The sequence below is a fragment of the Gnatocerus cornutus genome, chromosome 8 (assembly GCF_029298725.1).
Source record: "Gnatocerus cornutus isolate USDA-ARS CGAHR chromosome 8, icGnaCorn1.1, whole genome shotgun sequence".
Classification (NCBI taxonomy): Eukaryota; Metazoa; Arthropoda; class Insecta; order Coleoptera; family Tenebrionidae; genus Gnatocerus; species Gnatocerus cornutus.
The window spans coordinates 14709316-14724779 of NC_142240.1; the positions used below are offsets into that span (position 1 = coordinate 14709316).

The window sequence follows — 15464 nt, forward strand, 5'->3', positions numbered from 1 at the left end:
ACAGTTTCGATAAATTCACAAGGCGATGATAATCGAAATTGGTGTAAAAACTCAAAACAAGTACAATGATAAGTAAGTGCGTGGATATATCTATAGCCAAGTGTTATTATTTCGTTGTTTTCGTGGAATTTTGAAAGTTGTGAGTACAAAAGTACACAAAAGTCAGCTGAAACGTCAAGATGGAGTGCAGAAAGTCTGTCATCGATTTAACCCGTTTGTAAACATGTAAGCACTTTCCTAGAAATGCTCTGATTTACTATGATAGAAGAACAGCAAATGGGATCACAAACACTAGAAATTTTAAGACAAGGTGTTTGGGCTTCTTTGACTGGGGGTTGGTTTTTCGACCCTCATCAAGATGTGTTTTGCAACACTTTCCATCTTTACATCTGGCTCTTCTTACTGTGTTTACCTTTCACGATATACGTGGTAAGTCGCTAAAACCTCCTCTTGAACCTTGAAATTTAGGTCACTGTTTTCAGTATTTTCCTCCAACTAAATACATGTGGTATTTCTACTGTTTACTGGTGACTATAGTTCTTGCTGTGATCAAATTAGTCAACTATGGTTTACATCACATGTATGACACCTCAGAGTGCATCAGAGAAGAGATTGAGGACAACTGGCAAGAGGTCAAAAGGTAAAACGCATCACCACCATCTTTCAGTTCTTAAATTTACAATTCTAGGGAAGAGGAAGGTATTGAGCTACAAGTGTTATCAAACAAAGACACAGAACCCAATTCAAGGCCTGGGGTTGGCGGATCTTTCATTTCTTACACAGAGGCGGGGGGTTTACAGAGCACTGATGCGGATAGTTTAGAATCAACTGAGTTTCAACAGGTTGAAAACGCGAAGGATACTAAACCTAGTAGCACCATAGGTGAGAGTTTTATCTTTGATTCTAACCCAGAAGAAGGTGATTTAACTCGTGCAAATTGCCACGAAATTGGAGATTATGTAACTGAAATCGTTTTTTTATGGTTTTCGTCGTTTTGTCAACTTGTGTTTATAGGTTTATCGCGCAGGTGTTGTTTACGTATGTGCACTGGCATTTTTTGTTTGTTGTTTTGTGACGCAACAAGATCTATTGACTAATTATAGAATTGTTTTAAAATTAGAATATACAAAGATAAATGTTGTAGTTGTAATTAGACTTTTATGACCGGTAGGCACATAATGGCGAATGGAAATAGCAGACAAGAAAATGACTTTTCATTGTTCTGTTAATTAATTTCATGTTATCTCTGGAACCTTCTGACGTGCGTTAATTGCTGTACATTTTTTAAACGGCAATGGCAAATTTTCAACATTTTCTAAAGTCTTTGTGGAGAGAACAAGTGATTAAATTATGCTTGAATACGTTGCGGTTGGAATTTTTGCAATCGTTTGGTAATTAATTACTCAACTTTCAACCTTACACTTAGGCAAATTTATTGTTTCATCGTGTCTAAAGAAAGCGGGTTTAAATGAAATAGATTGAAGATGATTGAAATGACTCACCTAAACGGAAGCAAGAAAGTTTTTGCGAAATCAGTATTTGCACAAGCCGCGTGTTGCTGATAATACGTGTTCTTTGAAATGATTTGCACATTTTAGAATATTTTATTTAATTCTTAGTACCGCTGAAATGATAAACGGTTGTATTGTAAAAACAAGAGATTAAAATGTTTTTTTTTATTTAAAAGGATGCTTAAAGTACTTGTCATTTCCTAATAAGAGAAAAAAGTACCACCAAGTGCCCGATATTCCCTATAGATTCGAATCCGATCGATTTCTTGTAATCACTTCCGGTTGTACAACTTCTTCGGCTCACATTGTTAGCATACTGTATCGTGCAATTCACCACAAAACAGCATGTGGCAGACCACCAACTAAATAACGTAAGAAACTGCGGTTTTCTAATAAAAAATTGCCACTTATCCAATTCGAATCGAACCGAGTCAGTGATTGTAGATTTTTTAGCAACAACCAAAAAAATTTTGAAAATTTGCCTGAAATAATACTTCGGTTCTTATGCAGTCGACAATTATTCAATTTCTTTGAAATACCACAAACAATTACCGCGAAAAAGCTGACATCATTGTAAATAATCATTGGGAATTCAGATCCATTTTTTAGCCCGACTGCATTTCTCAATAACTATTGTTCTAGACGAACGCTCTGCGTGTATCAAATAATTTTCGGGCGTAAACGTGAAATTAGAAAGGATTGACTTCCTGATTGTTGATGTCCGAAATCTTTTCAGATCTGAAAGCAGAAGTCCACCGCAAGAACTCGTCGGAAAGCAGTGACGGCGCCGCCGCCCCCGCCTTAGAAATAGTAACCTACCACCCCGATGTGCCTGACCGTAAAACAAAAAAAAACGAGCGTCGTTCGAAACACCAACGTTCGAAAACTGACGGTTTCGTTTGCGTGACCGTCAAAGATGACGGCAGGCAGAATCGGTCGAGTTTTCGTAAACTGTATCAACAAAGTAGCGCGGATTCAACAGACGGCAACCTGTTGACTCCGCATCGACCGTCGTTGCAAAGTGTTGATTCAGAACAGGGACCTTCGAATGGGCGTAGACACTCGAATTTTACCAATAGTAGTTTGAATTTTTTACCAGCGAGTGTTCAGGCGGAGATTAAACCCACTGGTTCGTTGGAGTTGGGGTATTTGGATAAGAATCCGAATCAGCCGCTGACTTCAGAGGGGTTTTATTTTAAGAGTAATCGAGGAGGAGTGAGGAGGATTAGGAGTACAGCGTTGGAGACGTGTTGTCCGCCTCCTTCTTTAACGGTTCATCCGAACAGTTTGGAGGTTATTGGGTGTAAGGGGGCGCGGAATCCGCTGCCGCCTCCAAGTTCGAGTCTGGTGCGGAACCAACACCTAAACTTGTGCTCTTATTACGGTTCAGAGATTGTTTATCCAATAGCTGAGCAGTCGGATGAACACCAGACTTCTCACGGTCCCGACACGGATATAGACTCTTCAACTCACATTTCCGATTCGGATTTCGATGAGAATCAAGGAAGCAACTCTCCTTTATTTTACATAACTGTGAAAACGATGAGAAATGTGCCTTACGAGAAATCCCATCCTAAAATTGAAGAAAAATGCGGTGAAGAGAGGACCAGTGCGACCTCGAAAGACGCCCTTCTGGATAACGATAATTCGAATTCTAGTGCCACTCCTGAAATGCACGACGCTAGGACTGACTGTTACGGGACGGATAACGAATCCAGTGATAAAAAATTAAGTGAGTGTTCGAATTTCTCTTGTAGCAATACCAGCGTCGAATTCGGCGAAAGAAGCCCTAAAATACCAATTTGTCCATTTTCTGTGCGCAAATTATGTAACGTGCTCGGTAAAGATTTTATAGTCTTTCGAGATCAAGTTCGCGATAGAAATGTTAGAGTTGTGTATGCCAACAATGATGTTTTAGTGAATGAGCCGAATGTCTTCCGAAAGAGGAACATCAAGAGGAACAGAAAGAGAAAGTTCAGCGAATCGATGAAGGCCGTCGAGCCGGAAAACTGCACTAGTCTGGTTGAGCTCGACTTGGATTGGCTGTTTGATGACGAGAACCATCGGAACCAACACAGAAAAGGTGCTCCCTACTCGCCATTCTCTTCAATTTTTCACAATTTTATTTATTTTTAGAACCTTTGAAAAGGGAGACCGAATGGTCCAGTACCACAACCGTTTCCTTAGAACACGATGTAAGCAAAGTTCTCCAAGACCCAGTGCCCTCTGCTCGCAGCTTGGGCGCCATCCCTAAGAAAACCCGTAGCTCTTCTAGTCACAATGATCAATCCGGCCGAAGAACCCCAAAAAGTGAATCTGAAAAGTGCAGCATGTGTCGCTGCAAGTCAGACCGACAATCTGAAGAGAACGAGCCTCCCAGATCATCAAAAGAACACAAAATCACACAAACACTTCGACAAAACGACTGTCCGAGTCCCGTGGAAGGCCTCGAATGTATTGTAGTACCCCAAACAAAACCCCAAAGAGTTAGCGTTTCGAAACGTTACGATAAGACTTCGAGGGATCGCAACGAAGAGGGATCTTCCGGTGGGTCGAATAATGAGTTGAGTACTCTTCTACCAACAGCGCCGTTGTTGTCGGCGTTTTTAGCGTCACGGCGGGATTATCCGTTGTCTGTTTGTTATTTACCTCCGAATGAAGGGTTGAAGTTGAATCATGCGTCGCCTCAAAGAGGGAGGTTGAAAAGGAGTCGGGTTGGAAGGAGGAGATCTGGCCAAAGAAATAAACGGGATAGTGCAATAGCTACTTCATTGTCAGCGGGACATGGGACACATTGTGCCAAAAATTTCAACGATACCACCGATGGATCTGTGCATTGCTTCATGGATGAACACGGGAACTGGATAACTTACACGTTCGATGAAAAAGGTTTGGGTAAGTTTCTTTTTACCCTGGAATTCTCATGTTGGCATTTCGTTTTTCAGGAACGGCGAACAACCGCCTCCAAGACAAGGCTTCGACGAGCACCAAGAGTACAGTGCGTCGCCGCCAAAGCGACATCGCTTCATCTTCTCGCACTCCACGTAACAACTCCCAAGACCTCTGCGATAGCAACAGTACAGATTCCATTTGTAACAGTTCAGTGTCTATAATCCTAGATGCTCCTACTTCAAAGACTGGATCCGGTTCTATGATTCCCGTTCAAAACTCTGGAGATTTTCATACCATTCAAACCACAAGATTGAGCGATACGATTCGATGCCGCCTCTTAGCTAATCAAGGATTTATTGATCCCATTGACTCATTGATTAGTATAGTGCAAGGTGACAACGACGGCGATGTTGAGGCGAACTTGGCCAGGAATCAGTTCAAATTCATTCAAAACTCTGATCAAGTGAACAATAACTATCCTAGGACTAAATCGTTTTATAAGTTTAAAGTGTTTCCGTGGATTTATGTTAAAGTGACTTTGGATCGGTTGAAGCTGCTTGCGTTGTTGGACAGGAACTTGACGTTTTTCGAGACGTTGCTGTCGATCCTCTTCGGGATTCTAGTCTCAGTTTCTGGTGCTATTTTGTTATATTACAAATTCTACGAGGACTTGTTAGCTTTTATCTTTTGTTTTGTTATGGCGAGCTGCCAGTACTCTCTTCTTAAAAGTGTGCAACCGGACGCCGCGTCACCCACACATGGTTTCAATAGAATTATAGCCTACTCTAGACCTATCTACTTCTGTATCTGTTCCGGCGTTATTTTATTCCTCAATGGTTACATCGACGGCGAAGTTCAATCCTACAGTCTCGGCAGCGGTAGTTTAACCAACTCGCAAGTTTTACTCCTCATCCGTGATTTTCTTGTTAAGTTTATACTCTTTTTCCCCATATTGTTCTCTTTAGGTCTGTTTCCTCAAATCAACACTTTCATTATGTATCTCCTCGAGCAGATCGACATGCATATTTTCGGCGGAAATGCAATGTCGAGTCTTCTAGCTTCGTTTTATTGTATTTTCCGCTCGATTTTGGCTGTGATTGTAATGAACGGTTTTGCCTATGGCGGTCTAAGCGAACCGAAAGGTTCCCGACACGTTTTATTTTCGATATTCTGTGCCTGTTTAGTGGCTTGTTCGTACCATTTGAGTAGAAGCGCGAGTGACCCTTCGCATTTATGGAACATTGTGAAGAGACACGTGTGGCCTTCAGACATCTACCGAGAACACAGTAAAGACAAAGTCGATAAAGTTGAGACCAAAGAAGAAAAGCCTCTCACGGAGAAAACTGAGAAAAAACAAGAAAAGAAGGAAAAGTCGGTGAAGTTTCCGAACGAGCCGGGGGAGAACAAAGTAGGGGTTGATCACGTCGATCCTTTACCTCATAAATTGCAGAAGACTGTCAACGCTCGACTGAAGAATGATATTATTCTGTGCGGTTTAATCGCGGTTTTGGTGTTTAGTGTGCATGCTAGTACCGTGTTTACTGCTCTTCAACCTGAGCTGACTCCGGTTTTGTGGACGATTTCCGCAGTTCTTGGGTTTATTCTTCATTATATAACACCACAGTTGCGAAAGCAGCTACCATGGATGTGTATCGCCAGTCCCGTTTTGAGATCTCGGGAGTTGATGCAGTATCAGATAAGAGGACCGGCTAAGATCATGTGGTTCGAAAGAGTCTACGTCTACTTGTGTTTCGTGGAACGAAACATCCTCTACCCCTTGTTGTTTCTTTCGGTTTTAACGGAAGATTCTCCGAAAGTTGCAAAGAAGTTCGGCCCTCTTCTCGGTTCTTTTATTGTTGTAATCTGCGGGTTGAAATGTCTGCGCAGTTCGTACTCGAATCAAAGTTCTCAATACCTCATTCTCACCTTCACTGCGCTGTTTTTTCGTTACGATTACAGTTTCCTACAAGAAACGTTCCTCGTGGAGTACTTCTTCATGAGCATCATCTTTAATAAGTTCTATGAACTCTTACTGAAGGTAAGTCGGTGTGAATTGAGAACGTAGTTAATTTCATGTTGCAGGTTCAATTCGTGGTGACTTACATCGCCCCCTGGCAGATCACTTGGGGCTCGGCTTTCCACGCCTTCGCGCAACCATTTTCCGTACCTCACTCCGCAATGTTGTTCTTACAAGCTTTCATTTCCGCACTTCTCTCAACACCGTTGAACCCGTTCTTAGGAAGCGCCATCTTCTTAACATCGTACGTGCGACCGATCAAATTTTGGGAACGCGATTACAATACTCGTAGAGTTGATCATTCGAATACTCCACTGTCATCGCATTTGGATAGGAATTTGGGAGCCGACGACAATAATCTCAACTCTATTTTCTACGAACATTTGACTCGATCGCTGCAGCACTCGTTGTGTGGAGACTTGATTTTGGGGCGGTGGGGTTTGGTCAACCAAGGAGACTGTTTCGTTTTGGCGTCGGATTATTTGAATTGTTTGGTTCATATTATTGAGTTGGGGAATGGATTGGTCACGTTCCAGATGAGGGGGTTGGAGTTTAAAGGCACGTACTGCCAGCAGAGGGAAGTTGAGGCGATCACGGAGGGAATTGAAGAGAATCATGGTAAGTTGGCGGCAGGGGAGGGTTGGGAAATACCGAGTGATGGGGGCTTGAGCTTAAATCCACAATTTTGCCACTTCAACGGGATATTATCAACACTTCGTGTCTTTAATTAATGAATTTAACACTTGGGTTTTGTTTCGGTATTGCCTGGCTTTCCCCCTCGACTGGCTCTTGACTCATTTCCGTAAATTTTAGCATGTTGTTGTATCGAAACAGACCATTTCACCGGGATTTTGAGCATCAGTTCGGCCTTCAGTCAACGTTGGCTCGCCTGGGAAGTGACCGCAGCCAAATACATTCTCGAAGGGTACAGCATCTCTGATAACAGCGCCGTTTCCATGCTGCAGGTCTTCGAGTTTCGCAAAGTCCTAATCTCTTACTACGTCAAAGTAAGTTCGCGCGTCTCTCTCGGTAAATTTAATTTCGTCCATAATTTCAGAGTATAATTTTCTACACTGTGCGCTCGCCGAAACTCGAAGAGTGGCTGTCCTCCCAGACCATTCTCAGGGCACTCCAGCCCATGGAAAACAAGAACTTCGTCGATTTGGACCCAGTTTTCAACTACAACATCGACGAAGACTTTGACATATCCAGCAGTGGCATGACTCGCCACATGTTCTGCCAGATTCACGGAGATTGGATCACTTTCTGCGTGGAAAAAGCGGAGAAGAACGTTGATTCTGGGAATAATTCGACGCTTGTTCTTCTGTGCTTCGCTTTGAGTTTATTGGGGCGCCGGGCTTTGGGGGCTGTTTCCCACAACACGGTCTCCAGTGTCGAGTTTTTTCTTTTCGGGTTGCACGCGTTGTTTAAAGGTGATTTTCGGATCACGTGCGCGAGAGACGAGTGGGTTTTCACCGACATGGATCTTCTGAAGACTGTGGTAGCTCCAGGAATTCGCATGTCGCTGAAGTTGCATCAGGATCATTTCATGTCACCGGACGAGTATGAAGAGTTACCGGCGTTGTTCGAAGCGATTTGTAAGCATGAAGAGGAGTTGGTTATATCGCACGAGGGGGACCCGGCGTGGAGGACTGCAGTTCTTAGTGGAATGCCCAGTTTATTAGCTCTGAGGTTAGTCTCACTGAGGGGAGTTCACAGCTCATTTTTATTTGTTTAGACACGTTTTGGACGACGGTACCGATGAATATAAAATAATAATGTTGAACAAGAGGTACTTGAGTTTCCGTGTGATCAAAATCAACAAAGAGTGTGTCCGAGGATTGTGGGCTGGTCAACAACAAGAGCTCGTTTATCTGCGGAATCGAAACCCTGAGAGAGGAAGTATTCAGAACGCCAAACAAGCACTGAGGAACATAATCAACTCATCCTGCGATCAACCCATTGGGTACCCCATTTATGTCTCCCCATTAACCACAAGCTACGCTGAGACAAACGATCAATATTGCAGTCTAGTCGGGGGCTCCGTTAGTTTGACAAAAATCAGGAATTATTTATTCAATGTTTTCAGACGGTGAGTTTAATTTATAGTTGTGTCATTTTTACTGTTTTTTTTTGGGTGTAGGATACGTAAAAGGTGTGGCGAGGGCTGCTCCAGTGGCGCTTCCACCCGCGACGAAATCGGAATGGGACACGAAGGTGTCTACGCAATGACCACAGTGACCCCCTTAAACCACCAAACTGCCGGTAGCCAATCAACTGACGGCTCCCACCTTAGTGGTAGCATGGGCCGTGGCTCTAGTCTCAGTCGGACGTCTTTGGGGGGCAACAGAGGCAGTTTAGTGTCAGTCGGCAAACCCACCAGTGCCACTTTAGCTAGTTTGGCTGGACTTTTTAAAGAAAAAGACGAGAGAGTGGTGTCTCAAACTCCTGACGCTCCCCCTAGAACTGATGAACGAACTGGTGATTTTGATGAGACTGCTGAGAAAGAGTACTCAGTTCAAAGAGTAAAAGTGAGTTGGTGCTCTTATCTAGATGAGTCTATTTCTTTGTTTAGATTGTAGATATCAATATGGTGTACGACGCTATTAATTTGGGGAGGAGGATAGACGTGTCTTGGCCCACTGAATATTCGAGGGTGCGTGGTGGGAGGTCTTACTGGAAGGATTGGGTTCCAGAAGTCGGGATGGAAGGACCGGTAAATGATCAGCAATGAATCTCTCCCCTTTTATTTCTGTTTGGTTTTTAGGTGGTGCATCGGTGGACGCCGTGTCATAGAGACCCGGGGAAACGATCTCACGTGGACAGAACAATCCTTCTTGTTCAAATCGACGATAAATTCGTACCAATCGCCGAGAGTGGCGTTCAGGATCTCGGTCAAGAAGTATAGCATACGTTTTTCTTGATCTTCTCGTACACCAGAGGAGAGGTAAAATCTGATTTTAGACTTCCATTAGAGTTATGATAATGATAGAAGACTTAATTTTATATGAACTGTTAATATCGTAAAGTAATTGAAATTTAAACTAAAAATCGTGTACAGTAGGTAAAATTCACGTTGTTTTTACCAGAGGTTAAGTTTTGTACGATTTTCTTTTTAGTTGTAGGTTTTTTAATTCATACCACGGTGTTGAAGAGAAGTTTACTCATAGACTAATATTGTTTAACTGCCATTCGTTTATGATTGTGATGGAAAATCATTTGTTTTATGATGACATACGTCCAAAGATTTTGTACTTGAGAGGATGTAAGAGTAATTTGTATTATACATATTAGGCTTCTTAATATTTATGAATTGTTGTTACGCAGTTGCCTTATTAAAATAGACTGATTTTTATGTGTATTTAGTTAAGAAGAATGTACAATTTTCCAATAATTTAAATTTAATTAAAAAAGGAGAAATGGTTGTCCATGTTTATGTACCCGCTTTGATTTCTGCATTGTCGTAACACATAAATGTATTGTTACTAATGTTCCTTGGTTCTTTATACAGGGCGTTTGGGGTTTTGGGGGCCACATTTGAAACGTAGACAAACTGAACAAAAAGCATTTCTCTAGACATAACGAAAGGCGTACTGTTTTCCCCGTTTTGCAAAAAAATTTCTACACTTATGTTCTGGTTATTTGCGCTTTGCTTTGAGATTAACTACCAATGGATTAGTTAGTCGACTTGCTGTTCACAGATACCAAAACTGTCGGTTTTTTGTCTTACATAATTTTTTGTGCTCATTACAAGTCTGTGGTGTGTTTTTTTTCAGCCTTTTTTGTTCAGTATGTGAAAGATTAAACTTTGGCACCCAAAATCCGAAATATTCTGTATATGGAGATCGATTTGGCCTACCTGGTGAATGTAAATAACCATTTTGACAAAGAATAAAACTGATTGTCTACAAATGTTGGAAAGAACGAGGCTATTTATTTAAAATCTTTTATTTATGTATAAATAATAAATTAATAATACCTAGGGATCATTAATATCAAATGTATATGCGAAAATTATCACTTATTAGACTGATTATTACAAGAAAATAAACAGCAACATTTTTCATACATAAAAAATGTTGGTGTTCCTCATTTAAAAAATCTCATAATGGTAACTATTGTCAAACATGCATACATTTTATATAGACTAGGAAACCACAACAAAAGTCAACGAAAAACTACGAAAGACTTGATATAATCGTCACCAACTTAAAGCATATCGACTTACATTTGCGCACTCTTTCATCTGAAGCTGTATTAAAAATTTTGATATATTACACGACACGTACCGAGGTTTATAAAAGTGTTAGGCCCAATCCCAGCTGAGTAAAATCAGAACCATCCGCAAAAAATAATGAAATGAAACTGCAAATTTACACACGATCGAAATGCCAACGGTCCAATATAAATAAATCGACTTTACTATATACATCCACGCACATCCTCGTTATATACAGAAATCCGACTCACTTCGATCTTGCACAGAAAAAGCGAAAATCACAATTAAACAAACGAAACCACCTTATGAAGTCGTCAGCCATCGCAGCCTTTGTGATGTCAGCATCACGCCAGTCCCGAATCCACATGTGTTCTCCTTTTGGAGTCGGATCTCTGCACGCCGTGATCAGGAGTTGATTTAAGAATGTCGGGTTGACTTTGATTAGCTATGGCTTGACTAATTATCGACTGATTTACCACAGACTGGTTAACCGAAACCATAGTTCCTCGGCTTAATGTGCCGAGGAGAGGCGTCCCGGGATTGTTAATTAACAGGTTCATGTAGTCGGCTATAAGAAGTGTGAGCTCGAGGATTTTCGGTTTGCTTAACGAAAAGATTAGTTTCTGTGAAGGCTGCTGATCGTTTTGGGTCACCACAAGCATGAAGTCTTCTTGGCAACCACCGAAGGTGAGTACGTTGGTGTGCGGGTAGCGAACACGTTGTTGCATCGTTGCCAAGTCGAGGATTGTGATGGAGTCTTCGTTGACGGCGAGCCAGATCATGGGAGAGTCGTGCTGGCGCAGGCGGGCCTAAGAATCAATGAGTAAGAAGCTGAAAAATTTTGGAGTTAGTTACCTGGAAAAGCGTTGCTCCGAAAAAGGGCCACTTCCTGGTGCATGTGAGGTAGATCCTCACGCAATCCAGCTGGGTTCGGCCCTTGAGCCCCCTCCACTTCTCCAGGAGTTTTCCTTGCAACTCCGTCAGTCCTTCTTGCGTCAGTTGATCCCGATATCTGTACGGATAGAACTTATCTATTGCGTTGAGAGCTTGGTTTGAGTGAGCAGTGAGTATTCCGTGGACACTATTCAAGGCGCTTAGAGTATTAGAATTTTGAATGGCAGTCGGCGGACTGAGCGTCCCGTTCGTCGTAGATTTGGGGCTTTGGTGTTTGTTGGAAGTTCCTTGATTTAACGTATTATTTACACTTGAGTTCTTGTGCGACCCGAAACTGCAGTCGCCCATGTCTAACTGTGCCATCAACGCGGCCAATTCTAACGCCAATTCTCTACTCAGCGGGAATCTACCGGAAACGATTTGTTTATTGACTTGGTAACACAAGAGCAATCTTTCTTTGTCCGTTTCTAGCCTAGCACTGTTTTTCCACCACAACCGATTTTTGTAAGTTAGCCTAATAACTTTACTATTCTCGAATTTGCCTAAACCTTTCTCGCGTAAAGCAATTTCCCATTTTGATATCAAATCACAAAGTTTCGCGCTAGGATCTAAAGTGTGCTCCAAATCTTTTTCAATGGGATCGTCGCTAAATATCGCGAAACCATTAGTCGTACGACAACAGATCTCGTGAGCTAAACTGTCTTGGAATTCTTTTATGGTAGTCGACCCATCGAAACTGCTGATGTGATATGTGCCGTTGAGCAGATGGACGGGCATCGAATGGGGCAAGGAATGGTGTTGAGGGTTCTTGAGCAGAATACTGAGGACTTCCATTCTCGATGGCTTCAGCTCCCTGCCGCCTGAAAGAAAACATTGCATCATCCTCGAAGTAGTTGCCATGGTAATGACGCGGAATATTTACGCGTCCTTCATACAGCGTCATTCATGACGTAACAACAATTATCGACTTTACTAGTGTTTTATCCGATCACCATTAAAATTCCGTTTGTAGTCAGTCAGAGCCCTCTGTGAAACTTTCGCGACGACGACAACGTGACCCACATTGGGGTTGCGAACCGAAGTTGGCAAGCAGCCAAACGTTTCCACCCCCATTCATTCCAATCCCTCGATCGCCATTCCCCTTATTGCGCTATTGCGGGCTTCCAACCACCAATCTTGCAGTGTTCCGCAACGTTTCCGTTTTTTAACTTCGTGAATTCGCCCGTAATTAATCATTGTCAAGGTTGCCAATAAAGTGTGTGGTGTCAGCTTTTATTCTGGTAATTTGATGAATTTTTCATGCTAGCGGCTGGTAGGACTGGGGAAGTATTGATGAACGTGTAGGCGGTTGTTAGGTGGTGATTTTATTGACGAGAAGTTGTCAAGAGCGACGGGGAAGTGGCACCACTGTTTAATTTTAGTTAAAATTCATACGACATGGCGGTGAGGAAAGCGAGACATGCCGGGAGTTGGTACAACGATTCAGGCAAGTTTTCTTTGTGCTAAAAAATTACCAAAAAATCGAGAACTTCTGTAGGTTTGGAGTTGTCGTGTCAACTCGCGTCTTGGATGCAGAAAGTGGAGTTCATTCATGGCCCCGCACGAGCTATTATTACACCGTAAGTTTACAGCAGTTGGAGCCAAGTTTCGTAATTTATGTTATCTTTGGAGCATTGATTTTACTCACTCACTTTAATTAATCGAAGAACTTAAAAAGCTGCAGGGTGAATCTAATTCCGGACGATCTAATTGACGACTTTTGTAGCCACGCAGGCTACAGATACAGCGGCTCTTGCTCGGCCCACGCGTTCAAGCAAGTGACTCCTGAGTTAGTGAAAAGAGTCTTCATCCTCGGGCCTTCTCACCACTTTAGCTTATCAGGATGTGCCTTGTCGACTGCTAGTAAATTTGAAACGCCTTTGTACGACCTGATTGTCGATCTGCAAGGTAAATGGACCCACGTCTCCAACCAACTAACTATTTCTTCCAGTTAATAACGATCTTCATGAAACTGGCCAATTCGAGTTTCTCAGTTTGAACGTGGATGAGAAAGAACACAGCATAGAAATGCAACTTCCGTATTTAGCTAAAGTTATGGCAGGGTTTGAAGTTGGTTACTTTCACCTTCACAATGTCTAAGTGATACTTTCAGTTACCAAGATCAGTTTACGATAATTCCGATACTCGTCGGATCGCTTAGTCCTGAAAAACAGTTACGCTATGGAAAATTGTTATCGAAGTATCTAGAGGACCCTCAGAATCTTTTTATTATATCATCGGATTTTTGTCACTGGGGTACACAGTTCCGGTATACTTATTACGACACGTCCTACGCCCACGTCCACGAGTCAATCGAGCATCTCGACCTTATCGTAATAAAGAAAAACTAACATAATAGACTCCATAATTGTGTTTTCCAGGGAATGACCGCAATTGAGAATTTAAGCCCAGGAGAGTTCAGCGACTATTTGAAAAAATTCGGAAACACGATCTGTGGACGTCACGTCATAGGAATACTACTTCACGTAACTAACAAAATTTTCTTTACTCTTCTTTATGACTGGTTTCAGATGGTGCAAATTCTGACGGAAAAAACGAAAAATCGTCCCAGTCTGAAGTTCCTCAAATACACCCAATCAAATAAATGCGTGTCGACGTCGGATTCTTCAGTCAGTTACGCCGCCGCGTCTCTAATCATACCGTTGTAAAAGCCAAATAAAATTTACTAACCTGTTTGTATGGTTCTTTCCAACGCTCTCTCGCAGTACGACGCGTACTTCCCACACTCCGTCCTGTTATCCGCGTTCCTCTGGAGATGCAGCTTCAAAAACCACAACAATCTTGACGACTTCGGTACGAAAAGACTAACAGCCAACGCGAGCAACTGCCACCCTTGGAGCAACGTAAAACTGGGGGGTCCCTTGTGATCCTTATGTTCCTTGTAACATTCTTTATGTTCCTTGTATTTTTCTTCTTGGACCGCCTGTATATTGGAAGATGCAATTTGTTGGTCAGAAGTACTGTTTATACTGGGTGTCGTTTCGCAGGTGAACAAACTTTGAGTGGCGCAAAGGAGAAGTTGCTGAAAAGAATTTTGGTGTTTCTTATAACACTGGGGCTAAAGAACGACTAGATGACAATCACACCTGTGAAAACTAATGGAAACGACTAGGGAGGTCAAGCGGGGTCAAGCTTGAGATGAAGATGAGTGTATAGAAAAAAATGAGCCCAGTTCTGTGTCGGAAAAATGGGGACGAACGTTGAAATGCCCAAAGGTGTTTGTGTACGCGAGATGAGACACACAGGCATGTTCTATTCTATTCTAGGGTCTAAAACATCCAGAAACATAAGAGAACTAAATTGAAACACCAACATTCTTATTGAGTCGCAGGGGGCACTAATACAGAAGAAAGTTGTTGTTTCATGCAAGTTGCAAATCAATAGGGTGGTACCCATTTTTTCGTTCAATCGCTAGATGTTTTACCAAACATCTAACTCTGAACATTGATGAAGGATAAGTGCTAGAAGCTCTCAGCTTGTTCCAAAAAACTTAATATAATTAGCGCGGACTTCCATTTCTACTACAATTAGCGTGGTGCTCTGACAAAGCACTCTAAACAATCGAGTAAAAGTGGACTCCACAATTCTAAACTAAACTCACATAAAAACTAAATAAAAAAAGCACACTTACACTTTTTTTAAGCAACTTTTGTGTAGATACCTGGACTCCGAGTTTGGGCAAAGGAGAGCTTTTACTAGTTTGTTTTATCAAAGCACAGATTAGCTCAGCTTGCAATTCTGGCATATCCAAGCATTGTTGTAGCGCGTTCTGAGCCAGGACAACGTGGTAATCTATACCAGCTTGGTCTACAGCTGCCGACATGAACAACTGAAGACATTTAAAGAGTTTGATTGCCTCAGCCTACGACAA

At 42.1% G+C, this 15464-nt stretch overlaps 3 protein-coding genes across 14 annotated transcripts in view; 2 read left to right on the plus strand and 1 right to left on the minus strand.

Annotated features, from left to right (window-relative positions):
- Positions 1-9844, plus strand: pcx (pecanex). 4 transcript variants are annotated; one of them, XM_088044314.1, is made up of 14 exons: positions 2-429; positions 483-640; positions 689-882; positions 2248-3243; positions 3430-3594; positions 3648-4406; positions 4457-6441; positions 6486-7038; positions 7234-7427; positions 7478-8112; positions 8159-8512; positions 8564-8951; positions 8996-9136; positions 9188-9844. In XM_088044314.1, the coding sequence occupies exons 1-14, from the start codon at positions 259-261 to the stop codon at positions 9326-9328; spliced, it is 6834 nt and encodes a 2277-aa protein (XP_087900440.1). In that variant the 5' UTR covers positions 2-258; the 3' UTR covers positions 9329-9844. The 4 variants fall into 4 exon arrangements, with proteins under 4 accessions (XP_087900438.1, XP_087900440.1, XP_087900436.1 ...); XM_088044312.1 differs by having other exon boundaries at positions 1-429; positions 2248-3594; positions 7255-7427; XM_088044310.1 differs by having other exon boundaries at positions 2248-3594.
- A 524-nt stretch (positions 9845-10368) lies between these two features.
- Positions 10369-15464, minus strand: part of LOC148170194 (uncharacterized protein CG43867) — a 101434-nt gene continuing 96338 nt past the window's right edge. For 3 of the 9 annotated variants that reach the window (XM_088044316.1, XM_088044315.1, XM_088044321.1), the window contains exons 11-14: positions 15225-15455; positions 14264-14615; positions 11495-12393; positions 10369-11448 (exon numbers count right to left, since the gene is read on the minus strand). In XM_088044316.1, coding sequence (XP_087900442.1) covers positions 10984-11448; positions 11495-12393; positions 14264-14615; positions 15225-15455 — 1947 coding nt within the window. In that variant the 3' untranslated portion in view covers positions 10369-10983. The remainder of the gene's footprint in view (positions 11449-11494; positions 12394-14263; positions 14616-15224; positions 15456-15464) is intronic. The other 6 variants (XM_088044318.1, XM_088044317.1, XM_088044322.1 and 3 more) reach the window with 4 other exon arrangements.
- Positions 12796-14268, plus strand: LOC148170195 (protein MEMO1-like). The gene is made up of 7 exons (XM_088044358.1): positions 12796-13019; positions 13071-13152; positions 13299-13480; positions 13524-13635; positions 13686-13905; positions 13954-14058; positions 14104-14268. The coding sequence occupies exons 1-7, from the start codon at positions 12971-12973 to the stop codon at positions 14239-14241; spliced, it is 888 nt and encodes a 295-aa protein (XP_087900484.1). The 5' UTR covers positions 12796-12970; the 3' UTR covers positions 14242-14268.